Source organism: Colletotrichum costaricense, assembly GCF_030867565.1.
Source record: "Colletotrichum costaricense strain IMI 309622 chromosome Unknown Scaffold_6.1, whole genome shotgun sequence".
In the NCBI taxonomy this organism is placed as follows: Eukaryota; Fungi; Ascomycota; class Sordariomycetes; order Glomerellales; family Glomerellaceae; genus Colletotrichum; species Colletotrichum costaricense.
The window spans coordinates 2813893-2826229 of record NW_026848235.1 but is presented as its reverse complement, the minus strand read 5'-3'; the positions used below and the strand labels follow the sequence as shown (position 1 = coordinate 2826229).

The window sequence follows — 12337 nt, the reverse complement described above, 5'->3', positions numbered from 1 at the left end:
CTTCTTTCCCTCTCATGATTGCAGACAATGGAAGAGGACCATCCCTTCCTGCTCTCTTGAGCGTCTGACTTGAAATTTGGAAGGCCCTCTCTCATTCTTCCTCCACCACTTGCTTCCTGCTTTCCGCCCCTTTGTGAAGTGAGCAGCAGCGGCGTGCCCACATGACGAACCGCATATAATCCCCATATCCCCATCCCATCCCAACTTCAACCCCTTCTTCTCTTCCATCCACCTCGTTTTGATTTCATTCTCTCCAACACATCACACTCTCGCTTCAATTTTGGCTCGTTTTTCTTGGAACCCAAGTTTTGGAACCTTCATTTCCTCGGGCAGTGCTGTCCATACAACACAGTCTCGTCATTCCCCTCATCCTATTCTCGGGCGTTTTCAGCAACAAAAAACCATCATCATGCGGCTCCCTGGGCCCTCGATGCCCTCACAACGCCAAAGCCAGACAGCAGCCGGCATCGCTCTCGTCATCTTGGCCCTCTTCACTGCCTTTGCCGTGACCCAGGCTGTTCGACCATCCCAGGAAGAGTCCACCCTCTCTCAGAGGGACAACATCGTCCAGGCCAGGCAATTCCTTCCATGGATCTTTGGCGGTGGTCAAACTACCACCATTGCGAATCCTGCTCAACCCGCCATCACTACTCCTCTCCCTGCGGCTGCACCACCCACCCCTAACAACCAACAACAGCAAGGTCCTCTTGGCGGTGTCATTCCTCAAGTTGGCCATGTCATTCCCAGCCTACTCGCTTCTTTGACTTCAGCACTTGCGGCAGTGGTAACTCCGGTTCCATCCATCCTCAACCCTGGAAATGTCGTACCGGTTGTCACCAATGTTGCTCCCGCCCCGGTTGTGTCCATACTCCAGCCTGGCGGCGGCCCCGTCATTCCAACAGCCATCCCGAATGTCGAAGGATCCAATGGTGGATTCCTGCCTCCGATCCAGAGTGCAGTCAACAGCATCGTCGGTGTTGGTGGCTCCGCTCTACCTCTGCCTGCCGGGTCTGGACTGCCCGTGCCTCTTCCGACACAAGTCGTTGGCGGCATCCCGGTTTCTGAGGTCACTGCGGCTATTGGCAACGGCGCCTCCATCATCACCAACATTCCACAAGTGCTTGTCAGCGTTGTATCCTCCATTGTCGGCCATATTCCCTCAGCTGTTAACAACCTTCCCTCACTGATTCCGGTATCTGACATCGTCGGTGCCACCGTAGTTGTCCCAGGCCTTTCGTCTTTAGTTGCGAGTGTCCTGCAGTCAGCTTCAGTCATTATGCCGCTTCCAACGACAGCTCCTCAGCTCCCTGAAGACTTGCCTACCGACGGAAATCTTTGTACTGGAGTTTTGTATGAGAGCGGAATTCCTACTTTCATTGCTGTTCCTTGCCCTAGGCGGTCTTCTCCTCCCGCCACGTTGGCGGCGCCTTTGTCTAACGCCCCGGCTTCGAATTCTGCAGTCGTCCCAGCAAACCCTCCTGTATCTTCTCAACCTGGCCTTTCCACTCCTGCAGCAACTCCGACAGCTGGACCTTCGCAGCCACCTCCAACAGCATCATATCCGGCTGGTGGCGCAAACGCTACTCCTCCTTCCAGCAATCCTACGACGCAAGCTGGAGCTGGAGAACCTGGAAACAATGGCCAACCACAGAATACTGCTCCAGCAGGCCAGCCTCAATCACCTGTGCAATCTTCGAGTCCGGTGGATCCCAAGCCAGGTAAGAGACAGTTTATCTCGATTTGCACAGTGTATTGACTTACTCCCCTAGCCAACCCTTCACCTGCTGCCACTCAAGCCCCCAACCAGGCAAGTAGCGGTGCAGGAAATTCGCCATCGGCATCAGCTCCCGCAGCCAGCCCCCTAACAGCGTTGACTGTCGCTGCCGGAACAGCTGTCTCCAATCCCAACGGCGTGCCAGCCAACAGCGGAAACGGACAGAGCCCTTCTCCGACGTCTCAGGCAGGCGGCTCGGTCTTCGGAGTTGACGAGGGACAAGATCCTTCCTCTGGAAACAACATACCACCAGGCACACCAGTCATCCCCATTTCCGATTGCCCTGCCGTTGTCCAATGCCCTGCATGCCCGGCTTCCCCAGCAAAGCCTCCTTCCGGCTCATGCCCTTGCCCTGGTCGAGGTTACTCTTGTTCAGAGTGTCTCAATGGATGGTTTTGTCCCCCAGAGGAAACCCCAATGCTGCCAGCGCCCTGCGGAATGGGATGGCCTTGTTATCACTGCAAAGGTGGCTGGTACTGTGCTCCCGACAGCAACAACATGGCACCCGCTGCCGCAAACGATCCTCCCGTCGTTGTGATCAAGACTGTGACAGCTTTTGTCGCTCCCCAACCTACTGGAGTCGGCAATGGTGGTACTGGAGACGGTGGAAACACCAACGGTTCTGGCAACAGTGGTAATGGCAACGGGGGCAACGGAGGCAACGGCAACGGCAACGGCAATGGAGCGCCTGGCAACAACGACCCTGGCGCTGGCAATGGCGGCTCTCCGGCTGCATCTACGCCTTGCACGACGGCGAGCAATGGTCAGTACACCGGTCCTCCAGGAAATGGTGCCGGCTCGGCCCCCAATTCCAGCCCGGACAACTCTGGCAGCGGCAATGGCAATGGAAATGGTAATAGCAACAGTAGCGGCCACGGCAGCGGCAACGGGGACGCAGGCAACGGCAATCCTGGCAACCCCGCATCAACGCCTTGCACAACCACCGGTGGCCAACCCACGGATCCATCTGGGTCTGACGGTGGCTCTGGAGATGGTTCTGGAAACAGTGGTCCTGCAAACATCCCCGAACCACCGGCTACATCTCCTGCTCCCCCTCCGTCCAATCCAAACCCTCCAGCTAGCCCTAACCAACCTCCCAGTCCCGTCTCCCCGGCACCTAACGGAAATCCTCCAGCTGGGTACGGTAGTTACCCTGCGAACCCTGCCAATGGTAACTCAAACAATGGATCTGGTAACGGCTCAGGCTCAGGTGCACCAAGCGGCAACGGAGCCCCTAGCAACACCGGCCCTTCAATTCCAGGACCCGGCAGCAACGCAGGTGCAGGATCTGGCAATGGATCTCCGGATAACCGTGAACCTAAACCCGCTCCTGAGGTTACTGGCTGGGAGTATCTTGGATGTTTCAAGGACTCTGCCGTTCGAACGCTCGATGGCGACCCATCCATCTATTTCACAGGGAGCATGTCCAACGAGAAGTGCATTGCACATTGTGGCTCTATGGGTTTCCAGCTCGCCGGCACGGAGTACGGCAAGGAGTGTTGGTGTGGCACTGCGTTCCAGCTGGCCATACGCATCCCGGAAGAGCAGTGCAACGAAGTCTGCGATGGCAAGTCAACCGACATCTGTGGAGGTGACTGGGCTGTTACCGTTTACAGTAGAAGCGGCCGGGCTTTGAGCTTGCCGTCCGATGACGACGCTGCCAATGGCGCCGGCGATGGCAACATTAACGGCAATGGCAACGGCAACAGTGGATCCGGCACCGGAAACAATGGAGGTGCCGGCAACCCACCTTCTGCACCCCAGAATCCTGCTCCGGGACCTCCTGCGGCACCTCCTGCCGTACCGTCTGCATCACCTCCTCAGACACCAGGTCAAGGTCAGCGTCCACCACCCCCGGCAGGAAATCCTCAAGACAGCGGCACTCCTCCTGCGTCTCCAAACCCTGCACCACAGCCTCAGATCGACATTGCTTCTCTCATCCAGAGCATCATCAATGCGCTACCCAAGGCCCCCCCTGATGGTGCATACGGCAGCAGTCTGGGAGCAAGGGACTCTGGGTCGTCTGACAGCAATGGGCTCGCGCTTCCCGCCAACTCTGCGGTTCCTGATAACAGTGCGAGAGGTTCGCCGATGATGGGTCCGGGTCCTATCAACCCTATGGAAGGACTCAGCCGCTATGGTGACGAAAAGAAGGAGGTGCCAAGCCGGAACATGAAGCGCAGCAGTATCATAGGGCGGCGAGCGGCCGCGAAGTTTGACGGTATTGTCTGCGTTGGAGAAGATGGGAATGATGGCGATTGCTTGGCGAAGGCTCAAGTCTAGAAGGAAAGAAATTCATGATATCACGACGTTATCATCATGTATGAATTATGATCACGGATGCTGGGTTCTCGTTTCTGCACTTACGGTTACTGAAAGTTTTTGGTAAGAGGCGGGCTTTGACGTATGAATATTGCCTGGCCTCAGATAATGTAATGAAACATGACTTTGAACGTTCCATCTTGAAGATTACTGTTTGATTGATCTTCAAGCTTGTCCACTTTGTAATAAATCAGATGAGACCGCGAGGTCTAGAACTTGAGAATACACCCACCTCCGGTCCGCGTCCTCAATGCTCCCCCGAGCTATCGTTCCCGTGGTGTGCGGTTGGCTTGCTGAATTGGCCCATCCTAAAATTTCCATACCTGTTGAACACACTACAGAGTAGTAGAAATATGAGATAGCTAAGTACTAGTCATTCAACATTAACTATATGTAGACCTTGGGCTCGTGATAGAAGGCTATGACGCCTCACACCTCGAGACTGAGGGAATTATCTATTGTCTAAGCACATTGGATGGAACAGGCAGAGACAGGATTTGAATACGGCTGCACTAAATACTTCCCTCCGTCTTCACATGCCCTCCGTCTTCACACGCGAGTCGCATCCAAAATGGCATCCGTCAACCACCAATCCACCCTCTCGAGCTGAGCCTTTTGCGACACCTCGAGCTGCGTGCTCGTGGGCAAGCTCGCGTTCGCGTTACTCTGGTACGCGAACTGCGGGACCAATCTCACGGGGGACTCGACAGACTCCCCTGCTCCCAGGGCGCCGTAGCTGTGCCACGTGGGCGAGGTGGCGAGCTTCTCCTTGTTCGGGTCGCCGCGGCGGATGAAACTGCCGATGTAGGCGCGCCACTCGAGCGCGAGGCTCTTTTCAAAGGGCGTCATGACGGCCGTGGCGTTCTGGAGGTAGCTGTTGTCGGCGGAGTGGGCGACGTAGTTGAGCGGGTACGGGTTGGTGCTGGAGTAATTTGTGCCGACGCCGGGGGCGTTGAAGCGGAACGCCCAGGCCTTGTTCTCGCCGACGGCTTTGGACATGTATCGTCCCACGAGGCGCTCGGAGCCGGTGATGCCTTGCTCCCCGAACGGGCTGAGGGCCATGATGTACGACTTGAAGAGGGTCAGGAAGAAGTTGTCTGGGCCGGCGTAGCCAAAGGTGGAGTTGTTGGGGTAGTAGCTTGCGGCCTGCTTGACCTGGCTGTCGGTCAGGTTCCAGATTCCGTTCGTGGTCGAGTCGAGGGCGCTCGTGTTGCGGGGCGCCGTGTTGGCGCCCTCGTCGTTGACGAAGCCCACGACTGTCTTGACCTTTGCGACTTTGCCCTTTTTGAAGAGCCGTGAGACTGAGTCGGTTAGGGTGACGCCGTCGATCATGGGCAGGAAGGCGCCTGAGCTGCCAAAGGTGAGGTTGTTGAATTCGCTAGCAGTCCGAGAAAATTGTTAGCCGAGGAAATGTTTCATCTTTGCGCCAGCATATGGGAGTTTCAAGGTGGTGGTTTCATACCCTGAAGAAGCCTTGTATTTGAGCAAGGCGTTGTAGGCGTTCACCAGTGCAGGAACAGAGGCGCCTTGGAAGCAGTCCAACTGAGACTGTCCGCCCGTGCAGTTCAGCAGCTTAAAGTACTCGGCGTTGCGGTCCGCGAGCTCGTCGACGCGGAAGCTGGGAGACCTCTGCACGGAACGGGGCACAGCCTTGGAGAACAGACCCTGGTTGTCCCCGTCGTAGAGCACCATCTGCGAGACGACGGCGTAGCCACCGCCGGACTGGCCCATGACGGTCACGTCGGCGGGGTCGCCGCCAAAGGCCGCAATGTTCTGCTTGACCCACCGGAGGGCCTGGCGCTGGTCGAGCAGACCGGCGTTGGCGGAGGGCAGGTCGGGGTGGGCCATGAAGCCGAGAGCCCCCAGGCGGTAGCCGACGTTGACGGCGACGAAGTCCTGGCTCTGGCCGACCCAGTCGCTGAAGTCGTTGTTGGGCGCCGCGCTGTACTGCAGGCCGCCGCCGTGGATGTAGAACATGACGGGGAGCTTGTCGCCGGCTTTGGCCTTGGCGGGCTTCCAGATCCACAGCTTGAGGCAGTCTTCTTGGCCGGGGCCGGAGCGCGGACCGACGATGTTGCTGTTGATGACCCCGTACGGCGCGCCGGCGAATTGGACGCACCGTAGGGCGTTGTCTGTCACGTCGATTACGTCTGAGCCGCGAGCCCCGAGGGCCTTGGGGGGCATGAAGCGGAGCGAGCCGACGGGGGGCTCGGCGTACGGGATTCCCTTCCAGGAGGCGACACTTTTCGCGAATCCAAGAAATTCAGAGTCAGCTATGTAGTTTGTCTCGGGAGGATCAAAGACAAGGAAGGACAAGGGTGCAAGGTTAGAGTCAGAGTTCCGACATACGTTCCGTTGTTCTGAACCACGCCTAGGTAAGAACCAGCCGAGCCAAGATTGACGACAGGGTTGGTGGCATTACCGCTCGGTGGAACGCCGGCACCAAGAGCGGGCGAGGCCGCGAGCAGCAGCGCGGCCGCGCTGGCAGTCAAGACGAACTGCATGACGAAGTTTGATTGAGCTTGGTGTTTCGCCTTTCCTCTCGAGATGCGATGCCGTGCCCGAGATCCAGCTTTAGATCAGGTCTTGGCGGGAGGACACGACGGGATCTTTATAGCCAAATGGCCGGCAGAGGCCCGGCAGCCCGGCAGCCCGGCTGGAGCCAAGCTGGAGATCGCGGAGGGGGGGAAACATGGGCATGGCAAGGATGGCAGGAAGAATGTTCAGCAGAAGTCGAGATCAGATGAACTGCCGACATGGGGTAGAGATGAAAGAAGCTCGAGAAAGATGCTTAGATTGCTGTTCGAAATGCGGAGAATGTGGGGATTCTCTGGGGTGCGCTGCGATTTCCCCAGATTGTTTCCCCGCAAGGGGGGTCATTGCTTTTCCCCGACGCCCTCGCACAATGGTTACCAGAGTGCTGGGCCCGTAGACCGTCGTCATCCGTATCATTTAGCATTCTCCCGCAATGGGGATGGGCCAGCGGCAAACTGCCATCTCTTGGGGCTCGTGTGGGCCTGGCATCATGTCCTAGCCGAGGGTGTATGGTAGCCGAGGGTAATGCATCTTTGACGCAGCATTTCTGTCTGGAGACGTCTGAATCCGAGTTTGTGGTTAGTGGTGCATGACGATTCTATTAAGCTTCAGGATCATCCAAGGCCATTGCCAGTCCAGCAGGGGTTTCATTCTCTGGTATTGGGTAAAGTCTCTCTACGGCCTTGCTACTACATTATCGATAGTCTCACTACCCGCAATCTAGCCTCGCACCTTCTCACGCTTTCCTCCAAATTCTCCATCGTGTATGTTACGACAGAATGAATTCCCGGTTATGTCTGTTTACAGAAAGTCAGGCAGTATGGTTCATACCATTAACAAAAGGTCCCTCTATCTCCTTTAAGTCCTAGTACTGTGGCATCTACCTGGTTGACTGGTTCCACTGGTCATGACGTTCTTTGGTATGATAAGTGCGCCTACCTCGTCCATGAATGAAGTGAAATCACTGGGAGCTTTGATTTATTTCCTCCTAGAAGAATGAATGTATGCGTCGAACGAACAAGGTGAGCAGCGAGCGATTGAGTCTCGGGGGTGCGGGGGGACGGCCCGGGGCCCACTTTCTAACGGCAGCCGGCGGTCGCGGTGGTCCGGAATCACCGAGCGGGAGGCGTTCGCTGGCTCGTCGGGGCAAAACACCTTGGACCCATTTGCAGCCTTCAAGCGCAGCGCGTCCTTCTTGAACTCCACAAAGACGAATATCTCCTCGTCATGAGCGAAAGAAGGCGTTTGATGGACCGCCCGTATGGGTGAAACTCACCCAGCAAAGCTGAGTCACCTGCCTCGGCACTCCCAGGCTCTCCGCCGTAATCATCAATGCAGTGAACTCGTATACTCCCATAGCGTTGCTTACGCTGCAGGATATAGAGGCTGTGCGACATAAATGCCGGAAGAGCGGAGATGCGGATCGGCGTCCAAGTTCACGGTGTAACAGTGCTGGCTTGCGATAGTGAGGTTCAATCACAAAACAAATCAGCCCATGAGGCGACATATTCGCAGTTGAATCTGCTCCTTCCGATCATTGCCCGTGCCAAACGTTCCTCCGCTTCCTTCTAGTAAGTTGGGAGCAGTCACCACTCTCGCCGCCGCCGCCGACTCTTGCTCCCTACCTCCCATCTCAGGTGAGCACATCGTAGACACTTTGAGTGAGTTTGAATTGCAGTGAAGTCCTTGCATCGTACCTTGCTTTGGCTAGACTGGAATGGAGGACCGGCCAATAGGCCTAATCACTATCCAATCCCAGAGGAAAGACGGGCGCTAGCAGGTTCGCGCAGGTTGTGAGATGGTGCATTTCCCAAGGTGATTACTATGTACAAAAGGTAGGTGCCGCTTATGCGACAGCAGGTCACTTTGGGCGCCTCTCAGGGCTGCGAGCCTCGGGTGGGAATTCGCGAGGAACACTCGTCAGCTTACAATGATTTCAAGTGCTCCACGGAACGGTGAACGCCGCAGGCGGTTTTGTTTCCCAAAAGTTTCGGTACTAACTTGATTGAAACAACATGCTAAATACAATTTCCTCCTGTGAACGCAGACGGGATATCGCGTGCTCTTCTCCGTACTCTGCTGCTATTATGCTGGACTTGGTAGCTAGCTGCCTTCGGCCGTATTTACCGAATAATATCGTACTGTTGTGATGTGATCTCATTATGTTGATCGGCCGTTTGTCACTTCATATCTGGGACCTCCATAGCCCATCCAAAATTCATTTCCATCGCCCCATTTTACTAGCTTTGTTTCCTTCTCGGATAACTCATCTTCTTCTTAGATCTGAAGAGCGCCGAACGTCGCAGCAGAAAGAAGCAAAGCGCCAATTGTAAGTCCAAGCGTGTTCACCCCAGCAGGGACATGCACCCCCGCCGCCGCATTCGCCGACGAAGTAGAACTCGAGCCGCTCCCGCTCCCGCTCGCCGAAGCAGAACCGCTTCCCGACCCGGAACCGCCCGACGCAACGACGCTCGCCTGCGCCGAAGCGGGCGGGTCGACGTTGCCCGTCGCCGTGGCGGAGGCGTTCACGTTGCCGTTGTCGCGGCAGAAGACCTCGGTGTAGCCCGCGCCCTGCTCAAAGAGGCAGTCCTGGAGGTCTTTGACGGATTGGTCTAGGGCGAGGCAGTAGAGGCCGCAGTTGTCGTAGTAGGCGACCACGTCTGCGTCGTTGCAGCAGGCGGACATGATGTCTGTGTGGTTGCCGCCGTAGGGCATCGCGCAGACGCGGTCGTGTTCGGGGGTGTCGTAGAGGCTTGCGGTGCAGGTCGAGGTTGCAGAGGGGGCGGCGGCTGTGCCTGTTGATACTGCTGTGGAAGACATGTTTGCGGTTTTGTTTGGGGTGGTTTGGTGTGTGGGTGTGGTTGTGATTTGGTATTAGGAGTTGAGGTGTCGTGATGTTCGTTTTTTTAAGCTTCAGTCACTGGTGATGGCGGCTGCGGAATGAGAATAGAAAGAAAGGAGCAGAATCACTGGAGCTGGACATAAAGGGGGACGAGGAGGTAAGTAAATATGGATTTTGTTCTTTCTGCCGAGTCTTTAGCGAGTCCAAGGAAATCCCATCCCTTTTCTTTCTTCTTTTCCCTGCTTTTCGTCGTGTATTGTTTCCCTGCTCTGGATCCTGATGGGCGCGGTGGCTCCAGTCTGACGTGTGACAACAAACGAAAAAGCTGAAAGCCTTTCTGCACATCCCGGCAGTGCTCCAGCCGCAAGCCTGCAATGCAGGTTTAGTTGTGCATCCACCATGCTCTCTCTCTTTCTTCCCCGCGGTCGATCCTATTAATATTTGGGCCGTTGATTGGGAGACTGGTCCCGTTGTCTGGTGGGAGTCGATCCTCCCCGTAATGGTCCATAATGGCGTGGTTATAGTCCTAGGAGGAGCCTCCTTTGTGTGGAGAATAGGTGAAAAACGTAAGGGAAAAAAGGGAGAAGGAAACATCGCGTTGGGCCGTTGGTTGGAGGCTCCCCAAGCTACGGAAGCTTGCCAGCCCACGTCGTTACATCCGTCCGACGTGCAGTAGTTTACTGAATGGTAGTTTGATATGCTGGGCTACCATTGGCGTCGGATCGGCCGCAGCCACGGGGACTGGCCGCTGCCCGGCAACCGGCAATCGGGGAGGCAAGGGAGGCACTAACAATTAGATGGTTGCATCCAAAGGACTCGGAACTCGGGAGGCCTGTTGGGTGGATGCTGGTGGTGCTGTGCCACCATCTGTGCCACCATCGGGAACTCTCTTGGTTCGATAACTATCCCACCGGTCCTCAGCGGAGCTCCCGGGAGGGAGCCGGTGCGGTACCCCGCGTGCACCGAGGTCGCCCGGGCTTCGCGACGGGATTTGTCGAGTTTCTTGGCTGACCAATTAGAGGGGTTTGCGATACGAGGGAGGAGTCGTCATCTGAGACCTTGTTTGGGGGGAGGCGCGTAGAGATGGGAGAAAGTGAGCCCTGAGAGTTCAGCTGGCTGCGAGGTAAAAGCCGGCGGTGCAGATTGTGGCTTGATGACGAAGGGGTGACTGGCGAAGCGGCCCGGCCGAGAGGCCGTTGCCTCTTTTCACGTAGACCTTTTTACATGCTTCGACGAGGGGGGGCATGAGCTGATAGCGGTGGTGAGAGTATCGATGGCCCTTCTCCTTTGAGAACAATGATTTTGGGTTTTTGGCACGAGAAGATGCTGTGCAGCAGTAAAATAGAGAGTATTCGCCTGCAGTGATTATCGATTTCAAGGGCTTGTGTTCGTGATTGAAACTCATCATCGTGAGTCAGACTTCAACTATTCACTTGGGCATTGGCAAACTGATACTGATTCTCAAACCTTTCAACGAAACAAATCTTCACTGCATTCTTAACTCACGCAAAGGGCCCGTGACGGGCCAGCCACTCCATCCTCTTCATTGCACTGCATTCATAGCTCACGAAAAAGGAGATTGTTGTTTCCGTGTCGTCGGAGAAAGGAGGCGAGTCGGTCACTGTAGATGAGGCCCAGGTTTTCTGCCCCCGAATTGTCAGCAGAGGCCTCCCGCTCCGTTACACGACGACCGGAGCCGACTACCGGTGGAAGTGGGGCTTTGGCGCCGCCTGACATCTACGGCCGGGCTCACTGCTCAAGTGGGATCGTAGAAATTAGACATACGGAAAAGCTCTGGCAAACCACATCACCGCAGTCAGTAAAATCGGATAGCAAGCTTGATGCAACAGTAATGGAAGCTGGAAGAGCAGAGGGTCTTGGAACTCAGCTGCCTGCCACGGGAGTAATGCAAAGACTGGCAGCCACAGAGCCTAGCGTGATGTCAGACTGGTGACCTATTCGGGGCACCGAGACTTAGAAAGCGACAAAGCGAACCAAAGGTTTGCACGAACGAATCTTCAGCCTTGGCGCAACCATACCTGAGCGACTGAACACGTCCGCCGAAGTCATCCGCGTACCACAGCCCCTCCGTCATTACCGAAAAAAGGCGTCCAAGGCAATCGTGATGGCGTTACCAACTCAGCCCAGCCACATAACACTCAAATTCACTGCATCTTTAACCCGCCCAAAGAGATCTCGAAGGGGATGCTTACTCGGCTCCTTTCTGCGTGAAAAGTGAGTAAGCGAGTCTAGTTCACTGCATTCTTAACTCACGCGGAGGGTCTTCAACACCCTTCTCGAATAGGCTGAAGACAAACGTCAGCGGCGGATCCTCTCCAAAGTTGGCCATCTTCTCTGGTCTTTCCAGATGATGGTAATGTAGTTCAAATTCTTCAAACAAAGCGAGTTACGCTGGATGCGCGTCGCTGTGGACGCCTGGCATGCTGCGACTCCGACCTCATTTTTGTCCACCAGTTGTGAGGGCTTGGACGCTGGTGCAGGCTGGTGGTTTTTACACTCGATTTGCATCTTCGATGCAGTCTTAGATCAAGTCTGGAACAGCATTCTCAACTTATTTAGAGGGTTTTGGAATGCCGGAGTGCTGGCCTCTGCTCAGTTATTGGGCAAGGAGAGGAGATAAGTAGAGAGGTGGGAGGTGGGGGGAAGGGGGTCGGCTTGAAAACTGCAGTTTCCTCGTTTGGCTTGCATCATGCACTGCATTTTTAACTCATCCAAAGGAGGCACAGTCAACCTGCTCCAGCGGATCACTTACCCCCATCTTCAAACAGCAGTGGGAAAAGCGAGGCTGAGGTGCGGGACTTCTTTTCTAGTCTGCCGGCGAATGCTTCTCCGTTCGGAGCCGT

At 55.8% G+C, this 12337-nt stretch overlaps 3 protein-coding genes across 3 annotated transcripts; 1 reads left to right on the top strand and 2 right to left on the bottom strand.

The window, feature by feature from the left end:
• Positions 1 to 409: 409 nt before the first annotated feature.
• CCOS01_07150 (uncharacterized protein) lies at positions 410 to 4057 on the top strand (the record flags this gene model as incomplete). Its single annotated transcript, XM_060455317.1, has 2 exons — positions 410 to 1718; positions 1770 to 4057. 2 exons carry the CDS (start codon positions 410 to 412, stop codon positions 4055 to 4057), a joined length of 3597 nt encoding a protein of 1198 aa, XP_060315017.1.
• A 588-nt stretch (positions 4058 to 4645) lies between these two features.
• Positions 4646 to 6600, bottom strand: CCOS01_07149 (uncharacterized protein; the record flags this gene model as incomplete). Its single annotated transcript, XM_060455316.1, has 3 exons — positions 4646 to 5474; positions 5559 to 6338; positions 6446 to 6600. 3 exons carry the CDS (start codon positions 6598 to 6600, stop codon positions 4646 to 4648), a joined length of 1764 nt encoding a protein of 587 aa, XP_060315016.1.
• A 2308-nt stretch (positions 6601 to 8908) lies between these two features.
• On the bottom strand, positions 8909 to 9451 carry CCOS01_07148 (uncharacterized protein; the record flags this gene model as incomplete). The annotated part of the gene is made up of 1 exon (XM_060455315.1): positions 8909 to 9451. One exon carries the CDS (start codon positions 9449 to 9451, stop codon positions 8909 to 8911), a length of 543 nt encoding a protein of 180 aa, XP_060315015.1.
• Positions 9452 to 12337: the final 2886 nt, after the last annotated feature.